This window comes from Sceloporus occidentalis, unplaced genomic scaffold (genome assembly GCF_023333645.1).
Source record: "Sceloporus occidentalis isolate IW3139 unplaced genomic scaffold, rSceOcc1.0.p SCAF_3, whole genome shotgun sequence".
NCBI lineage: Eukaryota > Metazoa > Chordata > Lepidosauria > Squamata > Phrynosomatidae > Sceloporus > Sceloporus occidentalis.
In genome coordinates, this window is record NW_028316983.1 from 71765711 (window position 1) to 71789164 (window position 23454).

The 23454-nt window shown below is 39.9% G+C and overlaps 1 protein-coding gene across 3 annotated transcripts in view; it reads right to left on the bottom strand.

Annotated features, from left to right (window-relative positions):
• ERI3 (ERI1 exoribonuclease family member 3) overlaps positions 1 to 23454 on the bottom strand; it is a 322133-nt gene that overhangs the window by 295266 nt on the left and 3413 nt on the right. The window contains exon 1 of one of the 3 annotated variants that reach the window (XM_089514990.1): positions 22219 to 22271. The exons of 1 other annotated variant lie outside the window; for it this stretch is intronic. In XM_089514990.1, coding sequence (XP_089371116.1) covers positions 22219 to 22220 — 2 coding nt within the window. In that variant the 5' untranslated portion in view covers positions 22221 to 22271. Of the gene's footprint in view, positions 1 to 22218; positions 22272 to 23454 lie in introns of those variants that run through there. One more of the 3 variants, XM_089514988.1, reaches the window with a different exon arrangement.

A 23454-nucleotide genomic window follows, 5' to 3' on the forward strand; every position in this document is an offset into this window, starting at 1 on the left:
TTACTCTTATAATGGAAATACAAGCCCCACTTCATATATGAGTGGAGAGCTAGAAAGTAGATCTTGCAAACCAAATACTTCTTTAAAACATATATATTCTAACAAAAATAGTTTAAAATAGTAACACATTACATTAGATAACTAAAATGTCAAACAGTCTGAATAAAACAGCATCAGAATGATAGAATGAAATACTTTAAACACCTCCTACCACACCAGCTTGATATCAGCTCGCACCAAAAAACAAAACAAAATAAAAACACCAAAAACTGTTTCAACTTGCCAACCAAAGGAGAACAGATTGAGTGCCAGGGCACAAGAAGACAAGGATCACGGTTATGAACAAACTACTGGCCTTGTACAGACAGTGATTAGAATCAGGTTGTTACAGCAGACCGCATGTCAAGTCACCTGTGGCTCTGAGGCCACCCCATAAATCAGATAAGATTTTCTTCGTCCAGTAGTATTCAAGAGGTAGCCTGCGAATGCCTTCCTTTGAAAAACAGCCTACAGCACTTGGTATTCCTGGTCAGTCCCCCACTCTAGTATTAGTACTAACATTGGTATTACTTTCCCACCTTTTTCCTAGTCTGGCACTCAAGGCAGCTTTCCACAGTTTAAACAGACATAGTTAAACATACAGAGTACACAAGAGTTTAAAAAAAACAATTCAAATATCAAAATTAAAATCAGTTGAAAACATAAACCATTTACAAAACAAGAATAGAAAGTCCAGCACATTATAGAAGACTCATTTCCTCTAAAAATAATAATTTTCAAAGGCCTGCTGGAATCAAAAAAGGTCTTTGCCTGCCTGAAGAAAGACAGCAAGTATAAAGCTAGTCCAACCACTTTGAGAAGGAAGTTCCAAAGTCTGGAAGCAGTCATAGAGAAGGTCTTTTCTCATGATCCAACCAGATGTACCTAAGAGGGTGGTGGGACAAAGAGAAAGACCATGACAGAAGTTCTCAAAACATAAGCAGGTTTGTATAGAAGGATACAGTCCTTCAGGTAACACAGGCAGTGATGTAAACTCAATATGACTGACTCAGACTCAAGTCGCTTCAATGATTCAACTCAGCCATAAATTACACACTGACTGATTTCAACTCACAATTTCTATATACAGTGCACCCTTGCTTCATGTGGGGATCCGTTCCGGACCCCTCTGCATAAAGCAAATAGCGCTTATGCTCAAGCCCCATTGACAATAATGGGGCTCGTGCATGCAGTGCGGTATGGTGCGGTGCACACACCATAGGTGCATGCGCCATTTTGTTTCCGTTGCATGGCTTTCAGTGTAAGCTTAAAGCTGCATAAAAGACGCCCACATGTGACATGGGCGCACTGTACTTTTGGTGACCAGCTTGCTAGTGTCATTAACTTTGAGTTGCAGGCAAGACCTACCCCCAGAGCACAGCACACCTTTCTCAGAGGGAAACAGCAAAAGTATTAGGCAATGGCCTTGAGGAGAAAGGATCCTTCTAAACCTTCTGAAAAGCTTTAGAAGGTTCCTCCAATGTGATTCAGGTATAGGCTGTTGATTAGACCTGAAGCCCACTACCTAATGGGTTTGCTGTTTTCCTCTGAGAAATGAGCCCCACCTCTTTTTTGTTGTTGTTGTTGTTAAAGTTGACTCCCAGAATTGAGACCTGAGACTTGACTTGGAAGTTATATTGAAACAACTTGAGACTTGACTTAAGATTGAAGATAGAAACATGAGACTTGATTTGAGACTTGGAGTAAAACACTTGAAAACACTATAACCTGGATTTGAGCGGTGTAGGGCTGTATAAGTCATGACCAGCACTCTTAACTGTCCCCAGATACAGACATGCCGCCATTGGAGCTGTTACAACAGGGGAGTTGTGTGTTCCTTATAGCCTGACATTGCTTAGCTTCCAAGATCAGATGTGATCTGGTGCCTTCAAGGTATATAGGCCAAGAGGACAGTGTGCTAGATATAAATGAGAGATGCAGTTTCAACCACACACTCAACTATAGCAATGGCAAGTATATTTCTATTCTATTTATCAGTGCACTTACACCCTAAATGGTTTACAACATGTAAGCTAATTGCCCCCAACAAGCGACCTCGGAAGGGTGCCAGGCTGAGTCACCCCTGAGCCCCTGGCTGGTACTGAACTCACAACCTTGTGGTTTGTGAGGGAGTGATTGCAGTACAGGCATTTAACCACTACGCCATTGTAACCAGGCAGTGGATGGGCTTTGGACTGGCCAGGTGGTACTAGAGGGGGACGACAACAGAAGAGAAGAGCTCTTGCACCTGGAGCACGAGTTGGGGTCCTGGGAAGAAACAGAAAGCAGGTTGGAAGAACTGAGGATCCAACAAGGCAGGCAGGAAGACCCTGGAGGAAGAGAAGGAGAGGAAGTGGAGCCAGAGAGGAGAGGTATAAAGGTGGAGGGTTAGGTGGACGTGAGGAGGAGACACAGAAGAAGGTGTGGAGAGGTGGATGTCGAAGGGGAAGCTAGAGTAACAAGGAGTCCAGGAAGAGTGGGCTCACCGGTTGCCCTACAGAGAGGTTGTGGTAGACCCCCAGTGGGACCCCATACTGAGGTGCTGTTGCAAGACCCCACTGGGAAGGGAAACTGGGCTCTTGGTACATAGCTCCTCAACCCAACAAGGGGCCCTCTAGTGGAGACAACTTAGAGGGAACCTGGTAGCATGTAAGAGGGCAGAGATGGGAGCATGAACCTGGACCTGCTATTTTGGAGAAAGCTGATTGGGAAGTGGCAAAGAACTGCTTCTAAGCAAGCCATAAACCTGTGCAAGGTGGGAGGCAGTAAGAGTCAACAAGAATATCTGTTTCGATCCTGTCTGATGGAAGACTTGTTTGTTTACTTGCACTTAAAGGTGATTTAAAGTTGTTAAAGCATTCTTCCATGCATGTGTGTTCGTTAGAGACTGAACCATGGACCCTCGTGGAGCCACGCTCACTCAGAGGGATGGCGGCACACCCATAGCCACCAGGGCTCCTTTTTCTCAGTATTGTCCAACTGAAGCCATTTTTTCTCAGCATTACCCAATTTGAAGAATTCAAAGTACAGAAGTACAGATCATGCCTGTAAAACTGAGTTGCATGGAAGGAAGGCAAGATGATCCCATCTGAGAAGACAAGCAGAATATAAATTCAATCAGTAAGACATTCAGAGAAAGAAACCCTACCACCTCTCTAGATAATTGGTTCTACTGTCAAACAACTCTTACTGTTGAGATGCTCCTACTAAAGTTCAACTGAAATTATCCTCCTGCAGCTTCAAACCATTAAAATGGCCCATGGTCTTAGGTGTCTCTATACTAATGCACAGAGCATGGGAAATAAACAGGATGAACCTGAACTCCTAACACAGCAAATCAAATATGATCTAATAGGTGCCATTGAAACCTGGTGGGATGAGTCTCATTATTAGAAAATAATAATAATAATAATAATAATAATAATAATAATAATTTATTTATAGCCCGCTCAATCATGAAGAATCAAGGCAGGTTACAACAGTAAAGAAAATACATAACAATTAACAATAATAACATAACAAATCACAATAGCAATAAATAGCAAAAAACCAAAAAAAAAAATGCAAACCAAATAAGAACAATGAAAAATGTATGGCAATAGAGAGGTAGTATAGTAAAAGAGAGGTATAACCTATTTCAGAGAAATAGACCAAACAGGAAGGGAGGTGGAGTTGCATTAGACATTAAAGATGATACACCTACAAATAGATCCATGTCTTAAATCCTGGAAGCCAAGTTGAGAGCATCTAGATAAAAGTTAAGAGGGAGAGAAACAACAGGGATTGCTGGGGGGGGGGGGGGGGGGGAGGGTCCTACTACAGACCTTCTAGCCAAAATGAGAACTTGGATGATGCTCTCCTTGAACAGATGACCACACATTCAGAGAGATTTAATAGCAATGGGAGATTTCAATTTCCTGATATTTGCTGGAAGTCACTTTGCCAAAAATTTAAGGTCCTACATATTCATCACTTGCCTTGCAGACAATTTCATTGTCCAGAACATGGAAGTGGAAACTAGGGGATCAGCTATTTTAGATCCACTCCTAACCAACAAGGATGATCTAGTTAATAAGGTGGAAATGGCAGGATCCTTAGGTGGGAGTGACCATGTTCTGGAGTTTGTTACACAATGGAAAGAGGAAGCCATGCATTCTAGATTTTAAGAAAGCTTTTTCCAATTAGGAAAATACTGGGGATGATCCCATGATCAGGAGTACTAATAGAGAAGGAAGGTTTATGAGGGATGGGTTTCTTAAAAGTGAAATACTGAAGGCACAGTTTCAAACAGTTCCAGTGAGGAGTGGGAACTGTAAAGAAACCAGGATGGATATCTACAGAACTTTCAACTGAGCTAAGACATGTTTTTTAAAAATGGAAAAAGGAGGAAATCACCAAAGAAGAATTCAAACAAATAACCAGCTCATGTAGGGAGGAAGTCAGAAATACTAAAGCACAGAATGAGCTCAGGCTTGCTAGAAAAGTTAAAAACAACAAAAAGGGCTTTTTTTGTTATTTCTGTAGCAAAAGCAAGAACAAGGAAATAGTAGGGACACTGTGTGGAGAAGATGGTGAGATGCTAACAGGGAACAGAGAATAGGCAGAATTACTCAACACCTTCTTTGCCTTGGTCTTCTCTGTAAAGGAGAACAGTGCTCCACCTAAGGAAAATGGAGCAGATGACACTAAATTAGAAGGGGTAGCTAATATCCCAGAGGGAAGGATCAAAATTCAAATTGAACATAACAGATTAGAAAACTGGGTCACAACTAACAAAATGAATTTCAACAGGGAGAAATGTAGGATACTAAACTTGGGCAGTAAAAATTAAATGCATAGATATAGGATGGGCGACACCTGGTTTGACACCAGTACATAGGAAAGGGATCTAAGAGTCTGAACATGACTCAGGAGTGTGATGCAGCAACTAAGAAAATGAATACAATTCTAGGCTGCATCAATAAGAGTATAGTGTCTAGATCAAGGAAAGTGCTAGTACCACTTTGTTCTGGTTTGGTCAGACCTCACCTGGAATATTGTGTACAATTCTGGGCACCACAGTTTAAGAAGGAAGAAGGAGAGTGCCCAGAAGAGGGCAACCAAAATAGTTAAAGGTCTGGAAACCATGCCCTATGAGGATTGGGTACATTTAGCCTGGAGAAGTGAAGGTTAAGGTGTGACATGATAGCCATGTTTAAATATTTGAAGGGATGTCATATTGAGGATGGGGCAAGATTGTTTTCTGTTGCTCCAGACCCTAGGACACAGAGTAATGGATTCAAGCTACAGGAAATGAGATTCCACCTCAACATCAGGAAGAACTTCCTGATGGTAAGAGTGGTTCAATAGTAGAACACACTGAATCTCCTTCTTCTGAGGTTTTTAAACAGAGGCTGGATTGTCATCAATCAAAAGTGCTTTTTTGTGTATTCCTGCATGGAAGGAGTTTGGACTGTATGGTCCTTGTCGTATCTTCCAACTCTGATTCTATGACCTAGTTCTATCCTCTGTGGCAGCAGAAAACATGTCTCCTCCCTTCTCTCTGTGACACCCCTGAAGTATTTAAAGAGTGCAATCATGTCACTCTTTACTATTCTCTTCACCAAGCTGAACATACCTAACTTGTTCAACCATTCCTCATGTTTTGTTCTCCATACCTCTTATTATCCTTGTTGCCCTCCTCTGAACCTGTTCTATATCCTTCCTAAAAATTAGTTGCCTAGAACTGAACACAGTCAGACCTCCTGATGAGGCCTGACTAGTGCAGAATACACCAACACTATTATTCCCTTACACTGGAAACTATACTTCCTAAACTTAGCCCAAAGATAAGGCTGTTGCACTACAGGAGATTATCGCATTGCACTCTTAAAATGTTGCTTATTCACTTTAACTATTCTGGCTGCCTCCTGTTGCATTTTGAGACTTGCAGTTTAGGAAGGGGCATTTAGAATTCTCAGCCAAAGAGTTCTTAGACCTCACTGAACTACAAATCCCAAAATGCAACAGGAAACAGTCAGAGCAGTTAAAGTGGACTAGCAATGTTTTAGGAGTGTAATGCAATAAACTAGATAGTTTCCAGTAATACTGTGTAATGGAATACTGAACACAGATTAAAAGCATCCTTGTATTCCATGGCCTCACATGTTGAGTCCTCAAACTCACAATATAGAAACTAACACTTTTAGAACACTAGAGACTGTAGAACTGGTTTATCTCTAATACATCTATGTTTTAGACTAGGCACACATTAAACAAAAGCAGATTACACTTGCTATGCCCTACAGCAGTGGATCATCTATACTCACATTCACATACATTATATACTGAATATCAAAATTCACAGGTTTTCATTTGGTTTTATCTTGTCATACATACCATCCCAAAAGGGAGAAAAGTATAAAATCCAACAGTCAGTCCCACCTTCGGTATGCTCTTTGACTCAATTGAACTTAAGTGTTGATTTAACAATTTCCCATGAATTCACGAGGTCTGCTTTAGCTGGGATTGGCAATTAGATTTAAGACAAAGTGATTTGGTAGCTAAATGCTAGCATCTTTCCTCACCCTTGTTGATAGAGGTTGGCAACAGAAGTGCTACTCAAAGAATGGTCCATGGACTGACTTCGGTCTGCAAGCCACTGTCTGTTGGTCTGTGGTGAGTTTCCAGGAAAGAGAGAAATAGTTAGAGCCAATGGATACAAATATGATGCTGGTCCATGGCACATTGGAGGAGAAACCCTGCCAGTCCCTGACATCAATGGCCATACTGTGCTGGCCTACAGTATGACTGCAGAACCTTTGACCTGTCTTCTATTGGCATGTACATTATTGATTCCTTCCTACAGAGAGCAGGAGAGACATATACCAAAACACAAAAACAGGCAGACCAATTGCCTGTGAGCATTAGGGTTTATTTGCATGACAGATACCAACTTCTCCTCTGTATCCATTAGTCCAATCAGGTAAATAACTAACGTGCCAAAACAGACACTTAATGAGGTAAATAATAGGCCCTGAAGAACAACTAAAGCTCTATTTACCTGAGAGACCAGCAAAGAATCAGATTAAAGATAATTGCAGATGAACAGGTCAGGTAAATACACATTTTATAACCTTTACACAGAAACCTTTTGATCAGATATACTTACTGACATTACACACAGAAAAGAAATGGAGCCATTTTGCAAGGACAGATTTTTATAGAATAAACCAATTCACAGCATGGCGCACTAACACTCAGGACAAGGAAAGAAGAGGAATGGCATAACTGAAAGATGTTGCTTCCATAAAGTAACAGATCAAGCCTTGGAAACTGGAAAGTCAAGCTACAAAAATAATAAGCAGCTGCCCTTGTAGCTTAACAGTGCATTTATCCTAGAGGTCCTTCACCATTACAACCATCTTTCCATCTAGTATTTTTATTGTCATTAATAAATGCATTACAGCCAAATAGAAGTTAGTAACGGTCACTTCCAACTCATCATGGTGTAACATGCATTTGAAAGAGATGCCTTCTAAATCTTCAAAGCTGCCAAGCTATGTAGCTGTAGGGCTATCAGGCAGATGAAATGCTCTCAAATAAAGCAGCTTCTCTAATATTTTACTCTGGCAAAGCCCAAGCCACACCAACTATACAGAAAAGTACACAGAAAAGCAAAGGCCACAATCATTATATCAGACTTTAATGAATACACCCAACATTCATTCTTTCATGTACATAATAAAACCATGACTTTGCTATTGTATTTTCAACAGCAAGCAAACTCTTAACACCTTGCCCTGAAATGTGTATGGGTAGTGAGAAGACAGTTGCTTCCTTCCCTGCTTGGAATATTAATAAGATTAACTACAACAGTTGTAACAGCTGTCCTGAACTGAAGTCTCCCTCAACAAACATTCATGTTTTAAGACAACCACATACTACCATTTTGGAAATCAAATCAAGTGGCCACAATGACACATCTTAGCCTGGATCTGCACTGCAGTGCAGATCCAGCCTCTGTCACATCTTGTTTAGATTACTGTTAACATGCTTTATATGGGGCTGCCATTGGAGACTGTTCGAAAACTTCTACTGGTCCATAAAACGACAGTCAGTTTGTTAACTGGGGCTGGCTACAGGGGCCATGCAACTCCCTCCTTGCAACAGCTCCAATGCCGCCAGTGGATTTCCAGGCACAATTCAAAGTACTGGTTATATACAATTCAGACCCAGGTTATCTAAAGACTCCCTATATGAGCCTGTCCATGTCTTGAGTTTCCAGAGAGGTCCTCCTCTTTGTCCCACCACCCTAATAAGGAAACATGGAAGGAAGTCTCAGTGGTTTATTCCAAGGTTCTAGAACTCCCTTCCTAGACAGACCTTCCTTGCTATCCTTTTATAGGCAGGTGAAGACATTTTTGTTTCAGCTGACCTTTGAAGGCTAACTGCTCAGGAAGAAAAGTCTTTCATGTGCTATGTTGTTTATCTTCATTTTTGTTCTTTTTAATGGTTAAGCTTTTAATTGATTTCAATTTTGCTGACAGTTTAATTATATATTTTTAATTTTGGGATGAAACTATCTTTTAAAGCTGTATGTGTTTTAACTGTTGTATGTTACCTTGAGTTCCAGACCAGAGTGGAGAGTGGAGGGTGGAGGGTGGGAGCATGATATAAACAAAGGAAGGGAAGCCATCTCCACCACTCCTTGCCCCATGAGATAGAGAATAAATCTACTAAGGGATAGAAAATAATTTTATTTTATTCGGCTTTCATGAGAAAAAGAGTTTCATACAAACTTTTAAAAATCTCAACAATTCTTAAGTTTTCCAGAAAGCACAGAACCAGACCCCCCCCCAAAAAAAAACAACACAAAGTGTAGAAGAAAGCAAAACAGACAGATTCACCCTGCCAGACAGAGGGACTTGAATGCTTACTTCTTTAAATATCTGGCTTTGAATCCCTGAACATTTAAATATATTTTTGGTGCTGAATTAAGGTTGCCACCACCTTAACAGCTGTTATCCTTAACAGCTTGGTGTACACAAATGGTCCTCTCCACACAGGGAATAGTCATACCTATTGCATTTGGAAAGTATAGATCATCAAGGATTTTGTTTTTCAGAAAATGAAAAATTTGCTAACTTCTTCCTAACTTGAAAGTAAGTTCTTGAGTTGTGTTTTTTTCTTAATGATTGTGGGAACAACGGAAACTAACAGAAATGCCCATTCACATACAGAAATGGTAAACAGAAGGCAAAGCAAAGAACAGAACTCTGTAATTATCCTCCATAGGTAGTGTTATTTTCTTGAAAGGGATTCAAGAGCCAAAGCATGTCTGGATTTACAACTCTCTTTCAGAAGTTTTGATATTAAAAATAAATATAAGGATACATCTCATAGGTTCAGATGATGACCTCTGGATGAAATTCACCCCTTGCCCCAGGTAAACAAGTTGCACTGCTAATAAGGCATACAGGTGTAAACAGTACACTTTTGAGAGGACAAGCCAGTTGTGGCAAACATAACTGCTCCAGATCTTGAAAAGTTATTTCTGCTGAAAGCCAATTATATACTGGTTTAAACTATGTCTTTGTGAGCACATGAATACGCTCACATACATAATCATTGTTATCTCACACTTGATATTTTGAATTTAACAGGAAAAGAAAGGTCATTTTCTGGGCAGGAACTGATCCCATGTTCAAACAGTACCAGTCCATTGTATATATTGTTTTAAAATCAGTTGAGAAGCTTTGTTCTGCAGTATGCATAAACTGAGGGTTCCCCCCCCCCTTTCTTTCTTTCTTTTTCTTTTTAGGTACAATCAATACAAATGGTAAAAAGAACAAACTATGCAAAGTTTGATGTACAGTTCTTGGACCAATGGAAATCTAACTTAAACAAATCCCAAAGTACCAACTCAAAACTTAAAATCATAATCACCAAAAGATCTTTTCTATTCCACCCCACCAACACCAAGTGAAGTATGACATGCAGCAATTGGGATTTTTTTTTTAATGGTGGCACTCCAGTTATTGAATGCACATTCCACAGAGGCTAGTCTATTGTCCTCTTTGTTCTCCTTTTTCACACTTTTTTATTTTCTCTGACTTTTAAAATCTGTGCACTTTTAATCCAGCAGATTTCAGGTCTGCAGTGCACTTTCAGCAATGATTTTACTTTCTGGCTCAATTTATGTTACATTTTACAATTTATGTTACATCTTACCATTTTATTGATTTTCACTATATTTTAATGTTTTAGTGTTTGTAAGTCACCCTGGGAATGCTATTACTGGGTGGCGTGCTTATACTGTCAATAAATGTTTAGTTTCTGCAACTCTACTAGTCATTACCATACACTTTCAAATATATCCTGTTTACATATTTAAAATGTTCCCAATTTTTTCCATTAAATAAATGAAAGCTGGAACACTCAGATTTCAAAACAGCACTAAGGAAAAGGACTGAAGTATCCAATATATGCATAAAGTAACAGGATGAAGGACTCTAGCTGCACATACAAGTGAAATACAAACTATTTATTTTATAGATGTTAAGGGACAGATAATATCCACTGGCAGTGCAAACCAGGTCAACATTTACTCTAACCAACTACCACTACTCCATGTCACTGTAAAATATCAGCAGACACCATGAAATATTTTTATCAGATTTAGCAATATGACATAGGAAAATACGTGACATCTGAAATTGTAGCACTCAATATCTCAGGAAACAGCCGCCTAGAGGAGTAAAGAGTGGTGGTCTCTCTCTCCTTGGAGGTCTTTAAACAGAGGCTGGATGGCCATCTGTTGGAGAAGCTTTGACTGAGAGTTCCTGCATGGCAGAGGGTTGGACTAGATGGCCCTTGTGGTCTCTTCCAACTCTATGATTCTATTAAAGATAAGACAAACACAGTGCAATCATGTGCACATCTATCCTACTGAGTCCCATGCAACTTAGGAATGGAACAGATGGGCATGAAAGAGCAGCCTGAGTCCATTCCGACCAGAAGCCAGTCAGAACCCTGCTGTTCGCATGGCCTGCTCCCAAGTCAGACTGTGGACTCAGGGGCTGAGCAGCACTACCAGTTTTAAGAACTGGAGAGCAGCTTTGGTGCATCATTTAATCAGCATGCCTCCAAAGTGACCAGAAGCCACTTCATTTGACCCGTCCATTTGGACCCTTAGTTTTAGGTATGTGCACAAGACAGCCATCTAGCACACTATATTGTTCCTTACTCATGACTTAATCAGTTGCAACTGGGATTTTTTTGGTATGAAATTGTAGAAGTCTAAAAACAGACAGTACACAGCTTACAGTATTATAGCAATCCATGAAATTTAAATATGGTCAACAGCATCTCATGTAACGAATTCTACTGTTTTATTATTCATATGAATGTAAACTACTTTATATATAGCCACTTTCAGAACTTGCATCCATAAGTAGACAAACACATAGAGAGATAACAGAGCTGTGACTAAAAGCTTCACCCTTGTTGTTGTTACATCCCAATGGCCATACTCTTGTCCTCAGGTCATACCAACAAATGTCTAAAACTAGGTGCCTGTCCTTTGTGCAGACAGGTGCTCTACACGATCATGCAAAGTTCTTGATTTCTTGAAACACCTTCATGCATACAACTGTGCAATACTGGTGCTCCTTTTCACATCTTGATCCCCAAAGCCTGGATCAAGACAAGTGGGTACAATCCTCATTGATGCATTTACTTTCTATATGGAGGGAACTTGTGAAAGGCAAATGACACAGCCATCTTACATATTTTTGTACATTTTAGATATTAGGAAATATTTACTAGAGTTTGGTTCCAGGATCACTACCCTATGGATACCAAAATACATGGATGGTCAAATCCCATTAAATACAATGGTGTTGTTGTTTGCTTTCAATTATTATTATTATTATTATTATTATTATTAACCTTTATTTATAATGCGCTGTAAATTTACACAGTGCTGTACATACAGTCTTTTTAATTAGACGGTTCCCTGCCCTCAAGCTTACAATCTAAAAAGACATGACACAAAAGGAAGGGGAAGGGGATGACACAAAAGGTGGGGAAGGGGATGAGGTCCAGCAGTTCCTCTCTACCTCCGAGGCCTGGACCAAGGCAGATGGACTGGAGGGAGGGCTTGGCTTCATAATGGATGGTTAATCTTCATCCAGGGAGGCAGGAAGGTGAGGAGAAAGAAGGCCTGACAAGTAAGGAGGGGCCAGCCCATGGATGGCTTTAAACGTGGACAGCAGGAACTTATACTGAATGCGGAAAGGGAGGGGGAGCCAGTGAAGGGATGTCAGCAAAGGAGAGATATGGTCAGAGCGGTGGGCGGATGTGATAATGGGTGCAGCTGAATGCTGGACAGAAATTAAAGGACGGAGGTGAGAAAGAGGAAGCCCAGCCAGAAGGATGTTATAGTAATCAAGTCGTGAGATCACTAAGGCATGGACCAGGATCTTGGCAGTAGAGTCGGAGAGAAATGGTCGGATTTTGGCAATATTGTACAAAAGGAATCTACAAGCCTTGGCTGTGGTCTGGATCTGAGGGATACACGACAGAGAAGAGTCAAAGATAAAACCAAGACTGCGGGCTTGCTGGACTGGTTGAATAGAAATGTTGTTCACAGAGACAGAAAAGGAGTGTGGAAGGGTGGACTTAGGAGGAAAGACAAGAAGCTCTGTCTTGGACATGTTAAGCTTCAAACGCCGATAGCGCATCCACTGCGAGATAAATGTGAGACAAGACGAAACTTGCTGTTCAAGCCTTGGAGAAAGGTCAGGGGTGGAAAGATACAACTGGGTGTCATCGGCATACAGATGGTACGAAAAACCAAAAGAGCTAATGAATTTACCTAAGGACAGTGTGTAGAGAGAAAACAGAAGGGGACCCAGAACAGAGCCCTGGGGAACTCCAACAGATAAGGGAACAGAGGACGAAGTTTGACCACCTGTGACCACTGCAAAAGATCGTCCTGACAAATAAGATCTAAACCAGTCAAGAACAGAGTCTGAGAACCCAAGCTCAGAAAGTATATCAACTAGAAGACAGTGATCAACGTGTCAAAGGCTGCAGACAGATCAAGAAGGATGAGAACAGAGTAAAGGCCATTAGCTTTGGCCCGTAAAAGGTCATTCGAGATCTTAGTGAGAGCTGTCTCTGTGGAATGCCTTGGGCAGAAACCAGACTGAAAGGGATCAAGAATAGAGTTGGCTTCAAGAAACTTGAGACAGCAAGAACAAACAACCCGTTCCAAAAGCTTAGAAAGAAAGGGAAGAAGAGGAATCAGATGATAGCTAGACAAAGAGGAGGGGTCAAGAGAAGGTTTTTTCAGAATTGGGGAAATGAGAGCATGTTTGTTTCAAGTAGTTTCTGAGTTATGACAACCATATGGTGAACCTAACAGAGTTTTCTTGGCAAGATTTGTTCAGAAGAGGTTTGCCATTGTCTTCTCTTGAGACTGAGAGCATGTGACTTGCCCAAAGTCACCCAGTAGGTTTCATGGCCAAGCTGGGGGAAAAGCCTGGTCTCCAGAATCATAATCCAACACTCACACTACTATGCCATGGTGGCTCTATCCTTTATATAAAATGGCAAACTCAAGGTTTGTTTTTTGGGATACACACACACATTCCAAGCTGTGGATGACTGACTCCATGGATTAAGAATCTGTGGATACAGAGTGCAGACCGCATAGAAAGAAATACAATACAAGTGATCTCTGATCAGGAACCCATGCCTGCCACACTAGAAAAGAATAAAAATGTAAAGAATCAGAACTAGGAAAGCAGCAAAACTTGAAAAAAACCTGACCATTTTCTGATCAAGAGAATTTGGGGATTTTCTTATTTTACAACGTATTCAACATACAGGCAAACCTGAAGAAAATGCAGGTACAGTCAACCCTCCTTATCCACAGATTTTTTATCCATGGATTCAAGCATCCAGGGCTTGAAAATACCCCTCCCCCAAAAAAGTATAAATTCCAAATAGCAAACCTTAATTTTCCATTTTATATAAGAGACACCATTTTCCTTTTTCATTGTATTTAATGGGACTTGTGCATCCACTGATTTTGTTATCCATGGCAGGGGGGTGTCCTAGAATATCCAGCAGATAACAAGGGCCCACTGTAACGCCCCTCCCAAATTATGCACAAAGCAAATTTTTAGAATACAGATAAATTAAACCCAAAAAAGGCCAAGCATGAATAAGACTGCCAGATTAAAAACTGAGTAGGGTTCCTATGCTTTAAATGGTTGTCTAGAGGAAGGAATTTCAGCAAATGCCACTTGTTATCTTGTGGAATGACAAGCAACACTAGCTAAAATTCCCTCTTCTACATCACCATTTAAAGTAGAGGAGACCCCTCCAGTCTGGCAAGCCTAGCCTTGCAGTGTTATAGCCTCAGGCATGGTTTGCTTATATCTCCCCATTCAGAGGGTAGATAACATGGTCCTATCTTCAGAGGCCAAGATCCAGCCCGATAAACTGCCTCTGTGAGGCTAAAGGAAACTCCACAGCATCAATACTCTGATGTCAGAAAGCTCAGAAGGAAGGTGTACGGGGAGTCACTATGGATCTGCAAGAATACAAACTCTCTAGTCTTCTCAACATGCCCTCAGAACAGAAAAAGAACCCTTGAATCAATGGGAAGAGAAGTATAAAAAAGAGGGAAAGGTCTGCAAATAGCCCAACAGCAAGTGACAAGGTTGCAATTTATTTCATTGTCCACTACTCTCTTGGGTAGGACTTCTCTACCCAAGCAACACTAACAGTTTTTTAATATGTCAGCCAAGTTTTATAATTGTCAAGTGGTACTGTGAAGTTTGTAATGAAAGACTAATGCAAGGTAGCAAAGTAATACAGAACATTTCTTCTTCAGCCTGAGTAACCCTCTCATATCCCAAAGACATTTAAATCACATGAATACTAGGATGTGATGGGTCTTTCCAGCTGATTGATACTATAATTTTTGTTACTGTTGAGGAATGCAAAATAACATTTTTTCTATAATATGTTCTGTTAATCTAATGGAAAGATGGCCAACAATTTCAACCAGTGACATTTATGTTACTTTACTTCATTAGCTACTCCAGAATTACCTTTTCAGGAGCAAGTTCTATTGCCTGCTATATGGCTGCCCCACTATTTGGCTGTTCCCTGACTATGGAACTCCTTTCCAAGATGACATTGTCCTTTCCTTGCTGTTCCTCCACAGGCAAGTAAAAACCCTTTTATTCAGGCAGACATTGAGCAACTGACTGGCTGGTGAATGGATGGATACTGTACATTATCAGTGATATATTCTTGTAATTTGTTTACTATGTTTTAATAGTATGCTTTTTTTAAAAAATATCTGTACAGTAGGCCCTTAGTATCCACTGGGGTATGGCTCCAGGATGCTTGAGTCCCATTAAACATGATGGCATAGTAAAATGGTGTCTCTTATATAAAATAGCAAAATCAAGGTTTGCTCTTTGGAATTTGTATCATTTTGGAATATTTTCAAACCTTGGATGGTTGAATTAGTTGATAAAATATCTGTGGATATGGAGAGCCAACTGCACCTGTTTTCAAACTGGTTGTGAACTACCATGACTCTCAGGCAGATAATAAATAAGATACCAGTAAGCAGTATCTTAACGAAGATCTCCCATAGCACTGATTATATTACACTCAGCCCTCTGTATCCAGGGATTCTTTATCCACAGATTCAACCGCCCATGGTTTGAAAATATTCCAAAAACTATGAGTTCCAAAAGGCAAACCTTGATTTTGCCATTTTATATAAGGGACACCATTTTACTACCCCACTGCATTTAATGGAACTTGAGTATCCACACATTTTGGTATCCATGAGGGGTCCTGGAACCAAACAACAGTGGATACCAAGGGCCCACTTTAGTTACAAGAAATAGGTTCACAATTTCTGAAAGGGCACATACTGCATTATATTTCAATCCTCCTATAGAATAGTGATCAATTGGTAAAATTGTCACACTGAAATGTTAGCTCTATGCTTGACTCTCAAAAACTTTCAAGGGCTCTAAAGAACCACAATATAAAAACATTTGAGGTCAACATAGTAGATTTTTTAAGGTTTACATTTCATTATATATTCAAATTCATTCAATGAAGAAGGAATAACTAAGAGAATAGAGTTGCAAATAAAACAATGTAATACATACTAAAATAGCTAATTTTCCAAATTGCTCTCTCAGATTTGCTCCAGACAGTCCGTGAATCTTTATCTTATTTATTGTTAACATCCATATCGAAATGAGAACTTAATAGAATATGAAACAAGTTTAATACTCAGAAAACTGCAGAGCAAGGCATGTAGGTGTAAGAAGCATGGCAGAACTGTACTACTTTTTTTTTAAGTGACAATGTGTAAAACAGAGATGTAGAATATTTGAATGTTGTCAGAATGTACCATAAGTTCCATCAACCCTAACTAGTACAGTCAATGATGAGAGATGTTCCTCATCTCTAATACAAGGAATGAGAATATGAAAGGCTATTAAATTGAGCCAACTCAGGCTTTAATATGAGACTGTTAATCTCTGACTGACTAGGAGAAAAGAAGGACAGATACACAGGTCCCAGCCTCTGGACAGAGGGCAAATAGCTTGGGATGTTTTTTCCATCCCTGAGGAGGTTCAAGGAAGCATCATCCTAAATTAATTTTAGCCCTGTTAACAAACCTAAATATCCAGAAGATACCAAATCCCATCTCATCTTGGAAGCTAAGCAAGATGAGGGACTGCAAAGTATGGGGACTGCCAAGGCATACCAAGTGCTGTAGGCCCGCGGTGGCGAACCTGTGGCATGCATGGCCTCTCTGGCATGCAAAACCATCTTGGAGGATGCTCATCTGAGGACAAAAGCCCAGCATAATAGAGAGGGAGGCCCAAGAACACCACTGCTTTTATTTGTGTGTATGGAAGCGATGCACACTGAGTAGTCAGCGGTAGCGATCCTCACTCCATTTTGCAATGTGCTCTGGGTAAGGTAGTCACTGGAGAGTCACATTGCAAAATGGGAGTGAGTATCGCTACCACTGACTACATTATGCAGAGCACACCACTTTCACACACACACAAAAAGGAACTATAAGGGGTTAGGGTTGGGGGGTTTCTTGGCAAGTTTCTTCAGAGGGGTGTTTGCTACTGCTAGACTGAGCCTGACAGAGTGTGCCTTAAGGGGTGCCTTCAAGTCATTCCTGGCAACACTAAGGTGAAACTATCATGGAGTTTTCTTGGAAAGTTGTGTCAGAGGGCAGTTTGCTATTGCTAGCCTGAGGTTGAGAAAGTGTGCCTTGGGTTTTCCCCCTGGAAGTCCTGCCCCCAGAAATCCCACCCTCAGAAGTCTGCCTCCCCTGGAAGTCCCACCCCACCCTGCTCACACCCCCACCACCGGGTGGCACCTGATGAGTCCCACTGAATCTGGGCACTCGGTCTCTAAAAGGTTCACCATCACTGCTGTAGGCTATGTTTCAAAGGAAGAAACTAGCAAAAGCACCTCTGAGTATTTCTTGCCTAAGAAAATGCTATGAAATTCATGGGGTTATAAAAACAGATATATACACACACGTGTTATGAAGGAGTTGTAGACACATAGAGTTTCTATTTTAATTGAGGAATATATCTGAACAGCTGTTAAGATGGTATTTACTATAATCAACATTCGGGAGAGGGGGTAGGGGGGAATTTATGACAAAGAGGATGACAAGCTAATGTTTTTTTCTGTTTTTATTTGTATATATTGTAAATTCCAATAAAGACTATTTAAAAAAATAAATTGATGGGCTCACCATAAGTCAACAGATGACATGAAGACACTTTTTTAAAAAAAAAATCATCTTCTGACAGTGGCAAACTTTTTATGTATTCTCCTTCCTTTCTCCATTTTGTCTTTTACACTGTGTGGACTAGACAATGTGACTATTAGGCAGATTTGTAATTGGTTGACCGGCCGAATCCAAAGGGTGCTCACCAACGGCTCTTCTTCATCTTGGAGAGGAGTGACCAGTGGGGTGCCACAAGGTTCTGTCCTGGGCCCAGTGCTATTCAACATCTTTATCAATGACTTGGATGAAAGAATAGAGGGCGTGCTTATCAAATTTGCAGATGACACCAAATTAGGAGGAAGAGTTAATACCCCCAAGGACAGGATCAAAATTCAAAATGAGCTTAATAAATTAGAAAGCGGTGCCCAAGCTAACAAAATGAATTTTAATACGGAGAAATGTAAAGTAGTGCACTTAGAGCAGAAAAATGAAATGCATAGATATAGGAGGGGGGAACACCTGGCTTAAGGAGACTACAGTGAAAAGGATCTAGGAGTACTAGTAGACCACAAGGTGAACATGAGTCAACAGTGTGATGAGGCAGCTAAAAAGGCCAATAAGATTTTAGGCTGCATCAACAGAAGTATCATGTCTAGAGCAAGGGAAGTAATAGTACCATTCTATTCTGCTTTGGTCAGGCGTCTCCTGGAATACTGTGTCCAGTTCTGGGCATCACAATTCAAAAAGGATGTTGACAAGTTGAAGCGTGTCCAGAGGAGGGACACCAAAACGGTGAAGGGTCTGGAAGCCATGCCTTATGAGGAAAGCCTTAGGGAGCTGGGTATGTTTAGCCTGGAGAAGAGACAGTTAAGAGGTGATATGATATCCCTGTTTAAGTGTTTAAAGGGGTGTCATACTGAGGATGGAGCAAGCTTGTTTTCTGCTGCTCTGGAGACTAGAACATGGAACAATGGATGCAAGCTACAAGAAAAGAGATTCTACCTCAGCATTTGGAGGAACTTCCTGACAGTAAGAGCTGTTTGACAGCAGTAAATACTCCCTTGGAGTGTGGTGGAGTCTCCTTCTTTGAAGGTCTTTAAACAGAGGCTGGATGGCCATCTGTCAGGGATGCTTTAATTGTGATTTTCTGCATGGCAGGGGCTTGGACTGGATGGCTTTTGTGGCCTCTTCCAACTCTATGATTCTATGACAGCTCGAAAACAAGGCTTGTGTATTCATTTATGAACAATATCTACCTAGTATAGGTGCTCTAGCCAGAGACCACTGGAAAAAAAGCAAGAGAGGACAAGAACTATGCTATACCAAAGAGGCTCCAGGATTTGAAAGTCCCATTTTGATATCACTATTGCAGCCCACTGGAGTCTCCACACGTCCTCAGTGAATCAAAAATGATCCTCATTCTGGTACAGTTGTAGAAAATGACCTAAACAAACACATCTACTGGAGATTAACGATGTTCTACTTTTAAAAGCTATATTTATTTCTTACTTCAATACTCCTTTACTATAGGATCAACACTGTACTGAAAAGGAGTTTGCACAAGTTGGGAGATGCTCCTTCTTTGACTGAAGATCTCCTTTCAGATGCATTAATATTTTATTTCACATGGTCCATGACTGAGTTTTAGCACAGAATTCAAGCTGTGGGGCAAAAATTTGATTATTGGGATGTTATCCCTATTTTGAGCTAGTTGGTGTGACCAGTAAGATAACCGCATTATGCTCCCAGATGAATAAATCTGTTTAGCAAGGTCTACTGAGAAGATCTATCATGAAGAATGCCACACAACTTTAATCTGTATGAGCAAAGAAAAAGAAAAGATGAAGAGGGGTGTGTGTGTGTGTGTGTGTGTGTATACACATAATAGCAGAAAGAGAAAGAAAGGCAAACAATGGCACAGAAAGGAGAAATCAAGACACTTTAAGAAACTACAGTAGTAGCAAAATAAAAAGAGAGACCATACCTGTCCCAAGAGAAATCTACTATGCCTGCCTTGCAGGTGCAATCAAGCAAATGAAAGGATGGATATTCAAGCATGCAGCTATTTTTTTATTTTTTATTTTTTTATTTTTTTTGCAGAGAGTCAAAGTATCCTATGAATCTTAGCTTTATGGGATTTTGTGCATAATGCTAATATTTAAATTCTACAAGCAACTGTAATTAAAACAAATCAAACCTATACATAGGCACAAATGAGACAGTTAGTTTATTCCAATAGCTCGTTTTCACCAAAACAGAGATAAATTCATAAAGTAATCAACTGTTGGGATTTTGATTACATTTTTCTGCAGTTAATTATCAGAAAGAGGTGGAGGCAGTAATAATCTAATAAAGATATATATCTTTCCGGTTACTGCCCTTGCACACTTTATGACCCAACCAGAGGCAGTGTAAGTCAGAACAGACATCAGTCCAAAAGCATCACCTCACTTCCATACTCAGGACAGAAAATCTATTTGCAGAATACAGTGGCCCCTTGGTCTTTGCTGGATTTGGTTCCAGGACCAGGACCACTCCCACCCCACCCCACCCCACCCCCACCCCGTGGATGTTCAAGTTGCATTAAATAGAATGACAAGTACAGTGGTGTTCCTTTTATAAAATGGTAAAATCAGTTTGCTTTTCGGAATTTATATATTTTTAAAAATATTTTCAAGCTGTTAGTGGTCAAATCCATGGATACAGAAACCATGAACACAGAGGGCTGACTGTGTATCATCCATGTTGTATGGCATGGGACATCATGAATGAAAGGAAATATTTTGAGAACACACTGCATGCATGACTGCAAAAATGTTACACTGGCATTCCTAAAAAAACTCAGAGCTTTGACATTTATTTGTATATTTATTTTATTTATATGCCACTTTTCTCCGAGGTGGGACCCAAGATAGCGTCCATGTTTACAATTACAATTTTGTAAATTAAAAACATTTACAAAACGTTTTAAAACCAATTTAATATCACAACATTAAAACATTATGAACCTGATTAAAAACCATACAAAAGTTAAAAACACATAAAATATACATCTATATTAAGACCCTTCGCTGCTTAACCATTAAAAGCTTGCTTAAATAAAAATGTTTTTTGCTTGCTAGCAAAAGGAAAGCAGGGAGGAGGCCAGACTAGCCTTCTATGGAAGAGCATTCCAGAGGGTGGGAGCAGCCACTGAGAAGCCTCTCTCTCATATCCTTACCAAGCGAGTCTGGACATAGAGAAAGGCTTCCCCTGATGATCTAGATTCATATGGGAAGATAATGAACTTTCAAACAATGAAACAATGAGTTACCTGCAACTAGTCATCCTTCTGGGGTAACAAAGGCAGACAAAATTTTACATTTCAAACATAACAGTCATCTTATTTGCATGATGAACAATCTCTTCTCATTAGAAGAAAAAAATAATTATAAAATTTCCTTTCAAAGACATTCAAGGCAAATTTAAAGAGGCATTTTAACAGGAATTTTTCATGTTTGATACCATTCCTTCATCGTAGACTTTCCTCCAAGACAAGGAACCAAAGGGAAAGGGAAAAGAACAGGCAGAACAATGTGGACTGCCTAAATTGTAATTTAATGATTAATGACAACAATCTGCTTTTTAACCCGTTAATAAATAGTAGGAATTGGTTACTTTTAAAAAGTAACTGTAAAATCTATTTATTTAGGTCTGATCTTGAAAGCAGGGTCAGCCTTGGTTAGCACTTGGATGGGAGAGTGCCAACAAATACTAGGTGCTTTAGGCTATGTTTCAGAGGAAGGAACTGGCAAGATCAGCTGTGAGTATTCCTTGCCCATGAATACCTTATGAAATTAATGCAGTCCCCATAACCTGACAGGCAACAAAGTCACATAAACACACAAAGAGTAGAATAATCTGCACAAGTTAATTTACTGGCTGAAAGCTTCTGTAACAGTCTTCAAGCAACTATGGCCCTTCGTTTAACCCATGGCTTTCGGCTGAAATTTTCACCTTCATTTTACAATGGCAATGAGGTGGGACATTGACAACCCTATGCTAGGGCCACCAAAGCAATTTGTATCCCTAGGTCTGAAGCCAAACTGAAATGGTCGAGATAATCTATTTTACTCACAAATGTTTGAGTTGGGTTGCCATTAAATCCCCAAACAGCATACCAAAAACTGAACATTTTTAGCCAGCTAAAAATGATTGAAGAGCCAGCATGGTGCCGTGGTTTGAGCACTGGGCTACAGTTCTGGAGACCAGGGTTCAAACCCGCATTCAGCCACGGAAACTTATTCAATAGTTAATTAATTCAGTAGTATCCAAATAAGTCTTCTTCTGGACAGGACACACTGCTGCCATTTTTAGGCAGGACTGAACAAAATACTTACATTAAGAACCAATAATTTATGCCATCCAAGTCGACTTGGGCATTTCTTTAAAGTTTACAGTCTTTATTTTTGAATGACTTCACTGATCCAAGGATCTTGTCCTGATCATTAGATAACAGAAGCAGAAAGGAATTCCTACTCATTAGCCAACCAATATTGTGTTAATTTAGTAGTTAGTAACGTCCAAAAAAAAAAAAAGGAATTAGGAGGAAGAAAGCAAAGGAAGATATGGAAATAACAAAGGTACAGAATCCTATTTCCAAAACAACAGGATCAATGACAACAGTGCTATAGGAGTCTCTCCTGCTTTCGGTGGCAAAAAATATGTATCACTTTTCTTAACTAAAATTAGGGTGAAAATTAGAGGGACCCTAAATCTATTAATTAGGACAGAGTCTCCATTTCTCTGCTAGTCATCCCAAAACTCACAGGCCAGCTTATGCTTGTAAACAATATACCAAGCATTTGAACGATTTATTCATTAAAGGATATTGTAATTGTGCTGCAAGGAAGAATGAGAAAAGAGAAGTATTCCTTAACATACTAGAAGGGGAAGAAAAATACAGGTTAAACATCCTTTATCCAAAATGCTTGGAACCAGAAGTGTTCTGTATTTTGGAATATCTGTATTTACATATACGCACATAATGAGATATCTTGACAACGGGACCCAAGTTTAAACACAAAATTCATTTGTTTCATATACACTTTATACACATAGCCTGAAGGTAATTTAATACACAATATTTTAATCATGTTGTACATGAAATAAAGTTTGTGTACAATGAATCTTCAGAAAGCAAAGGTGCCACTATCTCACCCGCCCACAAGAAAGGTTTTGGGGTTTGGAGTATTTTGGAATTTGGAATTCCAGATAAGGGAGGCTCAACCTGTGTGTGTGTATGTGTGTGTCTGTGTATCATGGCCTTGCCTCTGTAACAAATTACTTTTAAAAGTCCAAACAAAACATAAGTCACCCTTAAAGTGAACAAAATTTGGCTACCAGTCCTGAGGAATAGCAAAATAAGGACTCAGAAAATGCAAATAGGAAACCACTCAGAGTCAGGGGCTTTCCCAGCAGATAATGATCACCAATTAGCAGACATTAATCCTCTTCTGCATTAGCCCCCCCAGCCTGAGGCTGGCCATCAGCACAGAACAATACACATGCAAATCACTCCTGCATTCCCAGGCTCACACAGTATATATACACCCAATTTTTCTAGGCAAAGCATT